General features: G+C 49.2%; 1 protein-coding gene across 2 annotated transcripts in view; it reads left to right on the forward strand.

Moving 5' to 3' along the window:
* Nucleotides 1–220: 220 nt before the first annotated feature.
* Nucleotides 221–15,464, forward strand: part of LBH (limb bud and heart development) — a 30,644-nt gene continuing 15,400 nt past the window's right edge. The window contains exons 1-2 of one of the 2 annotated variants that reach the window (XM_011370746.2): nt 221–345; nt 8,271–8,373. In XM_011370746.2, coding sequence (XP_011369048.1) covers nt 8,296–8,373 — 78 coding nt within the window. In that variant the 5' untranslated portion in view covers nt 221–345; nt 8,271–8,295. Of the gene's footprint in view, nt 346–5,436; nt 5,684–8,270; nt 8,374–15,464 lie in introns of those variants that run through there. The other variant, XM_011370745.2, reaches the window with a different exon arrangement.

The following is a 15,464-nucleotide window of genomic DNA, read 5'->3' on the forward strand; positions in this document are numbered from 1 at the left end:
CACCACGGTCTGGTACATAGTAGGTGCTTAATGCCTGTTGGTAGAATAATTGTTGAAAAGGCAGGAAGATGGAACATGGACCCAGCTATATGATCCCAAGGCTGGGCACCATGTGGGTGTGAAACACACCTGGGACTCCCGCGAGCTGGTGTGAGCTCTGGTTACCAAGTTGGCAGAGGCGTTCGGAAGGAGCTGCTCCTCTGTGCATAATTCACCGCTTGCTCCTCCAAGTTGGAGCAGCGGGTGTGAAATCAGCAGGGACACAGCTGCCCCTGGAGGAAGCTAGCCGACATCCTGTACATTTGAAAAGAAAACTGAAAGTGCCTTTCTTCGCAAGAAACTACTGTAAGTGCTTCCCTCTTTTTTTTTTTTCCGTAACCTTACAAGTACAATGGGTTTTCTCTGGTCCAGAGTTGTGGATGAAATGGCATGGGTGTGGGGGGAGGACAGAGTGGTATGAAGGAAATTTGGATGGTTCTGTGGCTCGTGCTCTTTGTCTAATCTGGGGAAGGTATCAGCCTGCCAGAGCCCACGCCGAGGAGCCCTCTGCTATATGATATGTGTGTCCTGGTGATAGTAACCTCTTTGCTGGCTGCTAAAGTGCATTCCTGTGTAGCTGTGGAAAGAGAGAAAGCATGCTAGAGTCAGAGCTAGGACAGGAATGTGAGTATTTCCTTAATTGGACACAAGAGCCTTGAACTGGTTCCAGTTTTAGTGTTTTCTTTTAAGAGCCTGGACCCTAAAAATTTTTCTTTCTCTGAAAAATCCCTTTGGTTCAAAGGCCCCTTGATAGAAATAAAGAAAAGGCCAGGGCTGAATCTCTTTGATATTTAGGAAGGCAAGAGTTCACGAGCTGCCAGATCCCAGGCTTCTTTTGGATGTCAGAGGGTTCTGGGCAGAAAGAAGGAGGCGCCTGCTGAGATGGTACATGGTGAAAGTACTTTATATTGGGCCGCAGAGCCCTGATGATAGGATGCAAGGCACCTTCCCCTTGAGCATTTATAGAAGCAATTTTTCTCATCTTTATTAGCACCCCGAGAGCTAAAAAGAGACCTCTATTGCCCGCTTTATTGCCTCAGGAGTGTGAGACGGAGAGAGGTCATGCAACTTGCCTGAGGACTTACAGAAAAGCCAATCAAAGGCTAGAGGATTTTGTCTGGTGGGTTTGGGTTGCATTGTGTTGTGGACTGCTAATTCCCTAATGGCCAAGATGGGAAAGCGTGCCCACATTTTCAAGCTTTGCCTATTCATGGTGTGTCCAGAACCCAGATGGACACTTGCTGGGAGGCACCAAAGACTGGAAGAGTTTGGGGGGGTGGAAGGGTTGAGGCGAGATGTTGGGACACAGACCACAGCAGTGCCCACAAGGCAGACTACTTGCCTCTTCCCCTCAAAAGCTGTAAATTGCAGTCAAGGGGCTCCAGGGGAAAATGGGGCGGTTTGTGGTTGAAACGAGTGAAAAACTAAAACAGATGCAGTCAACTCTGCTGATCACCCTCTTTCCCCCAAACACCTTAAAAACAAGCCATGTGTCTGCTCAGTGCTTTCCAACTCACCAAGTGTTTTCATAACATTATCTCATTTCAGCCTCACATCAACCCACACACATTCTTGCCTTTCAGATTTCTTATGTACTCAAATGAGTTTCACCGAAAAGTTGGCGAGAAACTCCCCTTCTCCTACTCACTTTTTTCCTCTTAAACACCAAACCTTTGACTGATATCTTTAAGAAGCTCCCAGATTCCCAGGGTGGGAAATTTGTTTATTCTGTCAGCCCTGCCCCACCAGCTAGACCCGTAGTCCTGGACTTTGCTATTGGAACCAATGCTTTTGTATTTAATTTATGTTCAGTCATTAAACAAAACCACAGAGACCAGAATAATGTGGTATCGTGAGGAAAACATAGGCTTTGGAACCAACAAGCCCCAGAGTCAAATTCCGGATCAGCCATTTGACAGCAGTGTGGCTATGCCCAAATTACTTAATCTCTCAGAGCCTCTCTTTCTTCACCTGTAAAATGGGGCAATAAAAAAATAAAAAAATAAAATGGGGCAATAGTGCCTACATCTTAAAGTTGTCATGAGGCATAAATACGCTAATAGATATGACTAACTCAGCAAACAGCTACTTCGTGAAGTCCCCTATTGCTAACCAAAGGACCAGCTTCACCAGAACTAGGCAAGTTAAATGCGATACTGTCTTTTTGGAAGCCAGAAGGGAGATAAAGTGTGGGAATATGTTGCCAAATGAATTTAGATGGAGATTTTTTTTTTTTACTTGGTGAATAATTAGCTACATGTCCTGCAAACATGGCACAGTGGTGCCGGAGATAACTCTAGTACGATATAAAGGTCAATACCTTTCTTCTTTTTTTAATCATTATTTTAGGTGAGGGAGAGAAGGAGCTGGAAAATGGGATTTATGTAATGTTGGAAAGCAAGACGGCTCTGATTCCACTGGGATTTTTACTGAAAGAGAATTGTACTTCAACACTCCGGGTCCCAGGGACAAAGGTGGGGGAAGGAAAGGAGGGCAGAGGCCCCTGACTGGGAATTCAGTTCACTGATCTGCACATAGTAGCTGCTCAATAAATGTTGGTGCTAGACCGAGGTGGTTGAGAGAGTCCAGGTCATGTATTTGACTCCCGCTGCTGACTTCTTGGCAAATGCAGTCCAGGCGTAGGGTTGTAGTGGAAAGAACATGTGACCAGTCTGAAGGCCTGCGTTCAGGTTCCATCTACACTACTTAATAGCCTGGTGACCTTGGACATGCCATTTAATCTCTTAAATGTCTTCTCACCTGTAAAATGAGGAGACTGGACTAGGCGATTTGAAAGGTCTCTTTCAGCTCTAAGGTTCTGGGGCTCTAAGTAACTTCATTTGCTTGTGTTTCTGTTTATTTATTAAAAGGAAAGGGGATAGAAACTTATCTCCTAGGATATTAAGAAGAAATAGTTAGTCTACATGATAAACACCCCATGTCTTTAGAGATCTGAAGCAAATGCAGTAACTAAGAGCAATGTAGCAGAGTAGCTGTGTCATCTTTGGCAAATCTAATTTATTTCAGCCTCAGTTTGCATATTTGTTAACTGGGGACTGTAAGTTGTGTTATGTTACTCTTATTACGTTCTTTTGAAAGCTGAGATAATGAAAATACTTTGAAAAACTTCAAGGCACTATATAAGATTGAGAAAAGGCATACTTGTTATAGTATATCGAAGTTTAGCCCCATGCATTCCATATTTTCAAATGAATGAGTGTGTTACTGTGGTCCCAGAGGGGTTATAGAAGGTATAGATTTGGGGTCACAACTCAAAGCTTACTTTCCATTCCCAGTTACTTGACGGAAGTGATATTTAGTTAAAATGGGCATTAATACAATGTTTCTTCTATGAGAGTAGGCACCAGGTAAATTACCTCAGTGTTCTCCAAAGTAGGGAATGTTTTAAGGGGCCAGATATCTGTTCTAGGAGGCCTATGTCCCACCCTCTTCTCCAGACTGAGGCCATTTTGACACTTACCGGTGTTTGTGTATGGAGCGGGTAGCTTTCTGAGTTCTGAAGATGTCACAAAGCAATAATGATGGCTATGTAATGTGAGGCTGTTGGCATGTAAAAGTGGTGAGACAGCCCTTTCATCCAGGTCCTTACTACTGGGGAGCAATGGCAGAAGGCCTCAGTCCTTGCTTGTGGGGGCCCATCTCAGGCCCCCAAAAGTCCCATCCTAGAAACCAGCTCTCCAAGCATTGGCTTCTCCTTTGACCAAGTAAATGACAACAGGTCACTGCAGCCTTTGAGAAGCTTCCCCACCCTGTGCAAAAGGCATAAACAGCACCCCGCCCCCCACCAGTAGTAACACCACATCTGGATCATCCCCATCTGGCTTTTGTCCACAGAAGCATCACCCTCCATCAGGACATTAACTTGAGAGGGGGCTTGTCTTGAAGCCGCATTTTCCTAGGAAGTACACTGTTTTTATTCAGGCTGTATATATGAACGACTAAAAACAGCAAGATTGTTTTAAATTTAATTACTTTTTAAGCAATTCTTATCAATTATTTTTATTTGCATTGTCTTGGGAAGGCTGATAAAAATTATAAGGGCCTCTGTTAAACCATTACCATTGATCCTATCATCCCTTATTTGAGATAGGGTTATGTATTTTCACTTTTTAAGCATATATCAATGGATTGAATATAGTCACTACCTTTCAAAGAGCTGACTTCAAAGTACATTTAATTTTGCCAAGTTTTTGATACTCTCTCCTCCAACACGTACACTTCCTCCGTCCCCAGTACACACATAGGTTAGGGTTATAAAAAAACTGAAAAGCCATTTTTCAGTTTTTGCAGAGGTGTGAAGCAACGCACTACAGCCACAGAGGGGCAGACTCTCATCCGGGCTGGGGAGGGCGGGCGAGGGGGTGGCGGGGCGGGAGGCGCAGCCTGACAGCCTGGGCAGACCCCCGGAGTTGCAATTCCTGCTCAGTGTGGGAGGGGGTTTGACTGAAGGTCTTCGTTTCTCCTCGTTGGAGCAGATTTGGGAACCAAGGCTGGTGGGGTGTGCTTGAGCGGCGCCCACCGCACCCCTGTCCGGCTCCACCGGCGTGTGTCTTTGTGTCCAATGGAAAAACCTAAGACGACACCACTTCTTTTCTCAGACAAATAAAGCCCTCCAAGGACCTCAGGGCTGCGGACTAATCCCTCGAAAGCTAGCGCGACCCCCGCGGGCTCTTGGTTCCCCCCAGCTCCGCGTCGCCCCCCGCCCCAACCTTCCCAATGCCTCGTTTTTAGCAGTGCTCTCATTTCCAGGCAGCTTGCCGGGGACAGAGGAGACGCGCCTCAGGCGCAGCGACCGAGATGCCGCGGGCGAGGATGCCAGGGAGAGGCCTTGTTTAGGAGATGAACGCCGAAGCGGGGTCGGGAGGTGTGGGCTGAGGACAGCGAGTGGGTGCAGAGGAGGGCACTGGTGCCAGGAGGCTAGGGTCGAAGGATGGCGTCTTCCCTAGGTTCAGCGCGGCTGCCAAGCGGTCAAGTCTGGAGCCAGTCCAGCGCCCTCCTGATGCCCACTGTCCTCCGCCCCCAAGCCTCCGGGGGTCCGTGCAGGGAGCGGGGCGCCGATGCAGGCGGGTTTGCAAGCGCCAAGCGGCGCTGACATTGAATTCTAGCCCCGGTGCGTGTGTGTGTGTGTGTGTGTGTGTGTGCGCGTGTGCGTGTCCACGCGCGTGTCTGCCTGTGAGTTGCAGGAAGGGGGCCGAGCTAGAAGCTGCAGCAAAGCACGGCCCTCCGGGAGCAGAGCTGAGCGCGCCACCGAGCCGCCGCGCGCAGAAGCTCTGAAGCCATTCATGATTTTGGTGACGTTATTCTAGGAGTGGGTGAGGGAGGGCGGGGCCTCCCGGGGCCGAGCCCCGCCCCCCGCCCCTATAAATACGGCTTCCCGGGCTCTTTGTGGGGCCGCGAGCTCGGTGGAGAACCAAGAGCTCCGTCTGCTCTGCCAACGCAGCTGGCAGTGGGTCTGTCTCCGGAAGGCGGACCGGCGAACGCCCAGTGCCCGCACTCGGCCGCCTGCTCCCTACCTGCCGCGCCCGTGACATCCTTACTCGGGACGCAGTGACCGTTTTTAAATCACAAGGGCGTGGGTCAGCCTCCCCTAGGACTTCATGTCTGTATATTTCCCTATTCACTGGTGAGTATCCTGCGCCCTCGGCGGGCATCAGTCTCGCGGCCGTGGCCGCGGGGACCCCGCGCTTGCTCGTGCCGGCTCCGGTGCGAGGGTGGCCGGGAACTAACCCAAGCCCGTGCAGGAGTCAACGTCAAGGTTGCAAAGGTGGGGGTGGGGGGACGGTGGTGCTGAGAGCATCCAGACAAAGGAAGTGAACTCAAAGCCCTCACTCAAGGAACGGCTGGGAAGGTGTGTATGTGGTGATTGGGTGCGGGGAGAAACAGGGGTCGCGCCTGAATCCCGCTAATAAAACCCTCTGTGCGGAGGGCTGCAGGAGGCGCAAGCCCTCCCTGGCACTGGGGGCTCCAGCTCTCCTCGGGCCCCTCCCCCCCTTTTTTTGTTTGTATGCAAGTCTCGGCGTCGAGGCCGGCGGCCGCGGGGCTGAGCTGGTGCAGCGGCGGCGTTTGCAGAGCTCCAAAGGGTGGTGGGGTTGGGGGGCGGGGATCGCTCTCCCCACACGTAACCCGTCTGAAGCCACAAGCAGCAGCACAAGCACACGCTGCACCCTCCCGACCCCTTTCCTCTCCATAGCCCTTAAAAACCGACGCGCCTTTGCAGGGGCCTGGGCTGAGAAGGAGCTGCCCTCTTCTGCCCCGGCTGGAAGAAGCCTGGGCCGTGCAGGGGTCGACGGAGGTTCGCAACCCACCGAGAATCTGGGCTGGGAGGGATGCGCCACGGCGCCCAGCTCATTGCAGAGCGAGGCCCCAGGCCGCTGGGACTTGCGTGCCGGCCGCTGCTTCCTTCCTGCTCTGGGGAAGAGGAGGAGCGGCCGGGGAGCGAGCGCTGGCGGCTCCGGAGCGCGCTCTCAGGTGCGGGCGAGGAGATCCTGACCCCGTGGGCTCTAGCTCGGCGCGGTCCTGCTTATCCCAGGCACGGGAAAGTTCATGCTTCTCGCATCAACTTTTCGGGCCCGCGCCACAGTCCGGAGCCGGGAGCGAGCACCCCTACCCCAGGCAAAGAGCCTGATGAGAGCCCTGTGTGCGCTCCTCTGGCAAAATTCTTTGCGAGGTCGACGGCAGCCTTTCCTTGACTCGGGAAGAAACTGCCTTTGGAGTCCCAGCTCCTCACCGGAAACTTGCCTGGACACCCAGCATCTTCGCTTAAGTCACCCCTCCCTCGTCCTGGCCTGGCTCTGTTTAGAGAGAAAACTGAACTATCAAAACAAAGTAAACATTCTTATACCCCTGAGGCTTTCGTACCCCTCTCCTGGGTGCCCCTTCCCTCCCATCTCCGTGGTGTGTGAGCAGCTAGGTGCCACATGGATGAGACTGAAAGCTATCAGAGGCTTTGTGCGCTTGGCCACTCAAAACTTGCCAAAGAGGTTGTTAGAGCCTCAATCGGGGTTATTATCCTGAAGGTTTGGGGTTATTTTATAGTCCATTAGCACATAGTTTGCAGCACTCCCCCCTCCCTCGAGATTTGCCTTTTAGCATATCTGTGAGATATTTATTATTAGCATTATGGTAACAAACAGGGCACTGTGGCTCAGAGAAGTTATATGACTTGTTTAAGATCGCACAGCTCTTGATTGGCAGAGCTTGGACCAGAACCTATTGCTTGTTTTCACATCCAATGCCATTTCTATTCTATAGTAACCATAAAAAGAAGAAGAATTTAGTACCCCTATTTCCTTGGACATAGTCTCTCTAAAACCCGCCCTATTTTTTTATCTTTTTAATCCATGTGTGAAAGCATGATGATGAAAACATTGGTTATTTGTGTCGTGAATACATTGATTTCGGTATGTACCATTCGGCATTTTGCTTTCCAGAGTCTGTATGTGCCCATGGCTTGTGTGAGGATAATGGAACATTTGTATCCTGCTTTCGGAGTACAAAGTACTTTCACATGTCAGCCATCGGTGGGCCAGCTTGGCCCCTCTGGAAATTTCCTTTGCAATCAGAGTCTGGGCATCCTTAAGGCTTTTAATCCAGGGGATGTTTTTCAAGCTGTGAGCTTGCAGCTGCTGTGGCTGGGGCTAGAGAAGGGGGTTGGATGGCAGATGTGAAACTTGCAGAAAGCTGACCCCTTGGGGCTTAAAGTGGGACGTTTTGCAAAAAGGCACACCAGAGTGACAGAAATTTGGGAAGGCGACATTGTTAGACTGAGGTTGACCTGTTATTATTATGTAATAATAATATGCAGTTCCCTTAGAGAAGGATTGAATCAGTTTTAATATAGACAGATGGACTTAGCTACCTACTGTGTTTCTTTTTGTTTTTGTTTTTTTTTTTCTAGTTCTGTCACTTAAAAGAAAATCCAGAGTCACTCTGTGCCGGTGGGGACTAGACTAGTCCAGGAAAGAAGGGAAGTGGAGGTTTGCCAGAGAGGTTTTTCAGACAATGGCCTTTGTTGATCGAGGTGGAGGGCTCCGGTGCTCTGGGCTTATAAGGTGCTTCCTTGGGGTGTGAGCTTGTTTTTCTGTAAGTTCTGTTTTGCACACCTCTCATCTTGCCTCCAGACAGTCCCCTGATCTAACAGCAGAGCGCACCAAGAGTAGGAATGTGAAAGTGCGTATGTTTGTTGATTTTGGGTCTGGGTTTCTTGGCAGCCCTGACTATCTGAGATCGGCCGAGATGACTGAGGTGATGATGAGCACCCCATCCATGGAGGAGATTGGCCTCAACCCCCGGAAGGATGGCCTGTCCTATCAGGTGAGTTTAGTACTGAATTTCTTCTGGCTCTTCAGAGCTTAGTGGCTTTTGCTGAGCCTGGAGGCAGACTTTGTCCTGCATCCAAGTGCCACTTATAAGAGCTGTGTGACCTTGGGAAAGTCCCCTAATGCCAATAAGCCTCAGTTTTCTCATGTGTAAAATGGGGCAACAATAGTCCTGACCTCATAGAATTGTGGTGAAGATCCGGCATGATGAGAGGATGTGTATAAGGTATTCATAGTTCCTGGGACACAGCAAGGATTCAACAAACATGAGCTGATGCTATTAATTAGTCATCTTGGTGGCTGTGGCCTCTCCCGTTCATGGCAGGAAGTAATTTACACACTCAGGATTCAGACAGAACTTCCCTTCCCAGCCATGGCTATGGGAACATGGGCAGTGGGAACATGGCTATGAGGGGTGGCTCATAGGGAAGAGTGGTCTGGTGGAGGAATAGTTCCGTCAAGTGCTGCTTTCTTCCTCAGGTCGATGGTTGACCAACCGATTCCAACCTCAAGTTAGTGTTCAAACTATTTAGAGCTGAGAAGAACTTTCCCCAAAGAGAGGCTATCTCAGGGTCACCATTGCTGGAATCTAGCTTAGAAATTGTCCTGTACGGTGGATTCAAAATACATAAAGAATGAAAAAAAGTGACCGAAGTAAGTGCGTGCTTTGGGTTCTTAATGCACTGCTCCTTCTGGCCTGCAATGTTGCTCTGCCACTGCCCCCAGATGGCTGCAGGTAACCTTTGGTTACCTGCAGGGCAGTGAGCTTTTTAAGATTTCCGAGGAGAGCGTCTAGGTTATTACATTTGGGAGAGGAAGGAGTCTGTTTTTAAGGGAAAACCTTGGGGCTAGGGAATTTGTATAGGGTGGCTGGCCTAGGGAAGAAAAATGGGCATGTGATGGGCCCATTCGGCGATATCAACGGAATGTCTGCCGTGGGCCATGCACTTCATAGATGCTACGCATTAGTCTTTACCATAACTCTGAGGTGGGAATTCTTGCTCTGGTCCACGGATGAGGAAACAGGCTCAGACTGAGTAGGCGATGGATCATGTGCCTGTACCTTGGGTTGGTTCTTGGCTAGAATCCAGACTTGCTCTGGCTGGTCATTCCTTAAAACCATTCTAAAGGCATTTATTTTGTAAAGGAAGAAACAATTGTGGGTGCAAGTGAGGGAGGGTGATCAAAGACTGCCTAGATGAAAGCTAAGGTTGGGTAAGGTAGTTTGGCAGGTGACAGCAGAGTCACCCACAGACACGTTTGGGAGGTTCACGAAGGCTCCTTTGTTTTGTGTCAGTATGGTCAAACCCTGTTCGCTGGCTGGAAATAAATATTCAGGTTGCCCGAGAGGGTATGAGGGGAATACCCTTTCCTGGTAGTTTTATACCTTCCACACCTAGAGTGGGTCTGAGCGAGACAACTGTATGCCCCACAGCCTGTGGGAGGGTAGAAGTTTCCTGGCTCAGCGGCTGGGGTGTTTTCAGATACTAGTTTCCAAGCCACTGAATCAGACTGAATCTCTTTGTGGTTACAGGTGAGATTTTCTTTCAGCTCTGAGTTTTAGATTTCTATCACAGAATCTTTCCAAACACAGTCGTCGGTATGTATTGTGTGCGCTTTTTATGTTCTCCTTTTGAATACGTCCCAGGATAAATGGCCAGGTCCTTCGGGGCACTTTTCTCAACACTTCAAGTCCCTCAGGCCATTTTGCTGGGTTTGAGGGTGAGGGCAGGTGACGATGGAGGAAGGGGGTACAACACTGGGTGAAGAAGCCGAGTTGGGCTGCAATGGTAGGAACTAAATAAAATCACCTCTGGACTCCTGAAATGTCTTGGCGCTGACTGAGAGCAGGGCCCTCAAATCTTCCCTGTGGTGCTGGACTGAGAGCCCCCCCAGTTCTCACAGCCCCTCAGGAAACCTGTCCCTGAGGCCTTGGTGGAGGCTACTGCTCAGTTCCAAAATATCTTACCTGGAACTTTAAAGCAGTCTGTCACAGGATTTCAGAAAGGTCTTCTGGTCACCTGATGAAGAGAGATGGGAGAGGTTGTTATGTTTAAGCAACATTTATTGGTCACTCACTGCGTGGAACGTGCTGTGCTGGGCTCCTGCACAGAGAGGCTTCAGGGCTCGTGTGGGAAACCAGCAGATTCGGAACAGCTGGAACACAGGGAGTCTGGTGGAGCGACGTGAAAGCCTCCATCAGTCCACGTGTGGGTGGCAATGAGAAGGCTTGGAAGGAGGTCAGACTAGGGCTGGGCTTTGAAAGAAAATTAGGACTTTGAGAGGTCACCTCCATCTCTTGTCTAATTTTGTTGCACCTTCAGATACCCCTTGGCTCGGCCCTGTTGCTGCCAGGTGCAGGGCTCTGCAGAGAGCTGGCCTGACAATTGCCATATGACTGATCTTCTCTGGGCCCACTCAAAGCTGGTGCCATCCAATTAAACACATTCCCACCAGAGCTCTGGGGACTGGCTGGGACGGCACTCGGCTAAAGCCCGTCTGCTGTGCATGCTTGGGCTGTGCTCAGATCTGGGGGTGGGAGATCTTGGAGCTCTGTTTTTGGCATTCTGCCTGAGGGTAATAATAGTACATGGCTTTTTACTGAGACCGGCTTTTCCAAGGAACTGAAAGTGGGAAGGAGACATCAATCCCAACTTGGCAGATGAGATAGAATCTTAGGCTTGTCATTTGACCTTGAAACAATGTCGTAAAATAAATAGACACACAAGACTTTGTCAGTCATTCCCCCACCTTCCAGACCTACCAAGAACGAAGCTTTCCTGATTTCTCTGCCCCAGATGTGACCTCTTTCAACACCTGTGGCATTTTGTGCTTTGAAATGATGCTGCACTGCGTTTTAAGGATATGAGTCATGCCTTACTTTCTCCCTGCCCAGACCTCTAAGGGCAGGAGATGACTTCTCACCTTCTTGTGCCCATCAGCCAACACCCCTCTTGCACCCCGCCCCAGCTCAAGGTGCCTGCTGGCTCAGGGCCTTCACAGAACAAGCGCTAAGTGATGATGCTTGTTTCAGTGAAATCCAGTCTCTTGATTCTAAAGCTGGCCACCTTCACTTCTGCTTTAAAATCTGTGAGGGATCTCCTCAGGCTCATGCCTATCATGGCTTTGCATAGATGTCATTTTATCCCCTGAAAGTTTTAGGTAAGCCCTATCTCTTATGCTTAGAAGTAAGTGGATTTTTTTTTTTGTGAGCATGTATAAAAATTAAAAGAGCTGGTGCTTTGTTTTGTCTTTCAATTCGTGAAATCCATGTCTGCTCACTCACTTGGCATGAATTATGACACCCGCTGGGTGAGTGAGTAAATGGTTACTAGAAAGTCTGAGTACATTTCAGGCGGGCTGTGGGTGGCAGCCAGCTCACCTGGGCTGAGTGGGAGGGTCTCCATGAGGACAGTGGTGTCCCTGCGAGCTGCAGCTCCCTTCCCACACTGCATCGGGGGCCTCCTGTTCTCCTGCCCCTGGGACGGGACTGTCTTCCCAGTCCTTCTTCCTTTCCCCAATTCAAAGAAGTGGTCCAGTGGCTGCCTTGCACAGCCTTCTCCAGGGGCTCTAAGAATGTTGCGTTTTGGAATGCCTCTCTGACTGGGTCTCCTACCATGCTGTCCCTGATTGGCCTGGGCTCTGAATGGGGAAGAGTCCTGGGCATTTGCCTAGGGACAGCATGCCATAACCCAAGGGCCCCAGCAGAGCACGCTGAGGCTTCTGCAGTTTTATTGCCCTTGCCAAGTTCTAGATAGAGATATGGCTACTTGATTTGTATTTAAAACTATCCCTTCTAAAACATCTGGACCGAGATCTGATAACTTTATCCTTCCCTAGGCTCTTTAAATTCCTCTCTGATCAGCACACATGTCCCTCATGGGCTGCCCTTTGTATTCCTTCTACTGTTTTCTTGGTCACGTACTCCTACCATCTGATGTCCATCTACCAGTCACACAGGCAGCAGGCGCTGCTTCTCAGGAAAGCCAGGGAGGATGTGCTGTAAACCAGAGGGAGCTATATCTTCATGCTCCACTGTGCCCCGTGCCTGTGCCTTGCCTTTGATCCACAGAGCTCAGAGCTTCCCTGTGTTTTCCCTCGCATTTCCCAAGACAGGAGGGAGGGATATCTTGGCATTTTATACGGGAGGGAGAGGGACAGCGCGGAATGACCTCTTCTTGCACATCCCTGTCATTTGCTTCTGGCAGTCTGAAAGCCTCAGCTCTAGCTCTGCTTTTAGGACGGGTCTAAAGCACTATGCTGGATGAGGGCTAGCCTCTCCCCAGACAGGAGCTCTCTGCCTTTTTTTTTTTTTATCTCCCAGGCCCAACAACAGCAACTCCTTTCCCGCCCCCTCCTCACTCTTTCTCAGAAGCGGCACCTCCTCTGTCAGGGAACAGGCTCAGTTTAATCACTAAAATCAGGCAGAGGTTCAGAGACACTTTGTCTTTGCTCACATCTACGCCGAGGCTTCCTTTGTGAAGATGCTCTGAGCCTGGCTTTCCTTGTGCTGCTCCCACCTGTGTGAATGCACATGTTGAAATAAGTGATGGGTTGAGTGTCCTCCCCAGCTTAAGCCCTCAGAGAGGTTCCTCTTCCATGTCCCTTCCTCTGTCTCCCATAAGCCCCAGCTCATGGGGTGGTTCTGGGCATAAGTCAACATCTAGCTTTGTCTCTTCCTCCTTGTGCCCCTTGTCTTGTTGGTTACCCCCAGCCATGGTACCCTATGTGTTCTGCTGAGCGGTCACATGGAAGGCCTATGGTCACCAGGAAACCGTCTTTCACAACATCAGACTTAAAAAGCCTCAGTTGTCCCTGGAGAGATATAAAGCTAAAATTCCAAAGCACTCGGCAGGAGACGTCCAGCATGGACACGACATGTTACTGGAATCACAAAGAGTTTTCTTTCTCTTATCCCTACCTCCTCCACCCTGCTCCCTCCATGGTACAAATCATAATCATGTGATGCAGAATAGGCGGTTATGGCCACATGGTTCAGAATCACAGGAGGTCTGTTTCTTTGAGTGGCGTTGGGCCTGTGTCTGCACAGACTGCCTCCTTCTGAGTCAGTGTACACTTTGTTCAGATCAAGACTACTTTGTAAGAGGGATCCAGCACCTTCCTTCCTAGGCCCAAAGCCTTGACACAAACATCGCGTTCTTCACTGTTTTGGAATGCCTCTGGGTTAGGGCGTGCAGAGGGCTGGAATTATTTCCATGGGGGATTCACCCCCCTCTCCCCCCAGCATGCACACCAGGGTCACAACGGTGAGTCTGTAGCCCGGCCAGGGAGAAAACAAGCTTTCTCCACGTTCCTAGCCAACACGCTGCACACTGGAACCATACAACCCGGCCTTCTCTCAAAGGGCCCGTGTTAGGCCTGACGCCTCTCAAGTGCTGGTGTGTTCATCGGTCCCCAGAGTAGGGTCCATGTCTTAGACTGTGCTTTGTTCCCTCACGCCGGCCTCGGTGTTCCACAATGGTTGCTTACTGAGTGCTGAGTAATGGGTCAGTGCCCCCCGCCCTTTCCTGCACCGAGAATGATCCCTCTACTTTGGCCATCCTGTGGCATAGATTTTTTGTAGGATCAGCATTTTCTTTACGTCAACCCAGTCTCCCACGCTGGATGGAAAGGAGGATTGTACCATTAGGCAAAGGGATGAGATTGGGTGATGAATCTTGTGACTGGAGCCAAGAGCTATTCCTGGGTGTCTAGTGAATGTCCTGAAATGATCTTTTAGGCCCGAGTCCTGAAATAATCCTCGGAGGATATGAAGACAGGCTCTCGTTTACACGGAGCCCAGAGTTGACAGGGCTTCTCTCCCTTTCAGTCTCCTGGCCACTGCGCCACCTCTGCTGCCCCTCACTTCACCATCTGCCCTTTGCTTGTCCCCAGGCCCACCCACCTCAGGGGGATTCTTTATCAGTAAATCAAATCCTGTGTCTGCTGCTTCACTCCTTGGCTGGGGGAGGGCCCCTTATTTTACAGACCAGTCTGAGAAGAAAATTGAAATTAGCCAAAGGTTTCTCCAGACTGTTGTCCAGTTAGCATTTTGACCTGAAGGGCTGTTTAGAAGCTCCCTTGGCCCCCTCCCCGCTAGAACTGATTGCCTTGCACTGTCAGAATCTCCTTTTTGGTAAACTGTTTAGAAGAGGCACCTGAACATTTAGCTGAAGCAGCACTGACTACTTGCTTCTCGGCCAGGAATTTCGTTGGAGCCAATAGAAAGGAAGATTCTGGATGTCTCACTCAAAGGAGAGTTAGCCTGAGCAAGGAGGGCCTTCACAAACCTCAGTCCAGAGGTGGTTGGTCTGTAGGTCTGACTTTCTCCACACTTGAACCTGAAGGTGGTTCCCAGGCAGAATTAATAGTATAACTTGAATTTATCTTCTGCTTTTACTTTGGAGAGTGGAAGCACTTGCTCAGCTTGGAATTGAGAGGCCTCCTTGGCTTTCCCAAGGGTGTGTGTGTGTGTGTGTGTGTGTGTGTGTGTGTGTTTGGGGCAGGGGTGTGTGATAATTATAAAGGTACAATTTATTCCTTTCAGAAATTTATGAAAATATAGAGAAGTGCGAAGAAAAACAAAACACCCATATTCCTATCACTGAACTATTGTGGTCTGTTTACTTCCAGGTTATTTCTATGTGTTTATATTTAAAAAAAAGAAAAAAAGAAAAAAAAAGAAATTGAGATGATATTGTCTATGCTGTAGTGAATCTTTTTTTTCACTTACTGTAATATCGTGACTGTGTTCCTGTCATTTGGTTTTCTTTGTATAATGGCATTTATCTTGCCATGTACCACTTTTTATTGCTGAATATTTAGGTTGTCACATATTTTGTTCTTATAAAGAGCTCTGCTCTGAGCCTCATTTTTCATAAATCTCTGCATAGGTCTGATTCATATCCTTGGAATAAATTCCTGGAAGTGAAGTTAATGATTCAAGGAGATTCAACATCATTAAGCTTCTTGATTATATATTACCTTAAAAACAGAAAACAACAACAAAAAAAGTGTTTATCAAAATATAAGCTTCCAGCACTGAATGCTCTAGCAAATAGAATCTCAGAGGTATAAACTCTATAG

Source organism: Pteropus vampyrus, unplaced genomic scaffold (genome assembly GCF_000151845.1).
Source record: "Pteropus vampyrus isolate Shadow unplaced genomic scaffold, Pvam_2.0 Scaffold173, whole genome shotgun sequence".
Classification (NCBI taxonomy): domain Eukaryota; kingdom Metazoa; phylum Chordata; class Mammalia; order Chiroptera; family Pteropodidae; genus Pteropus; species Pteropus vampyrus.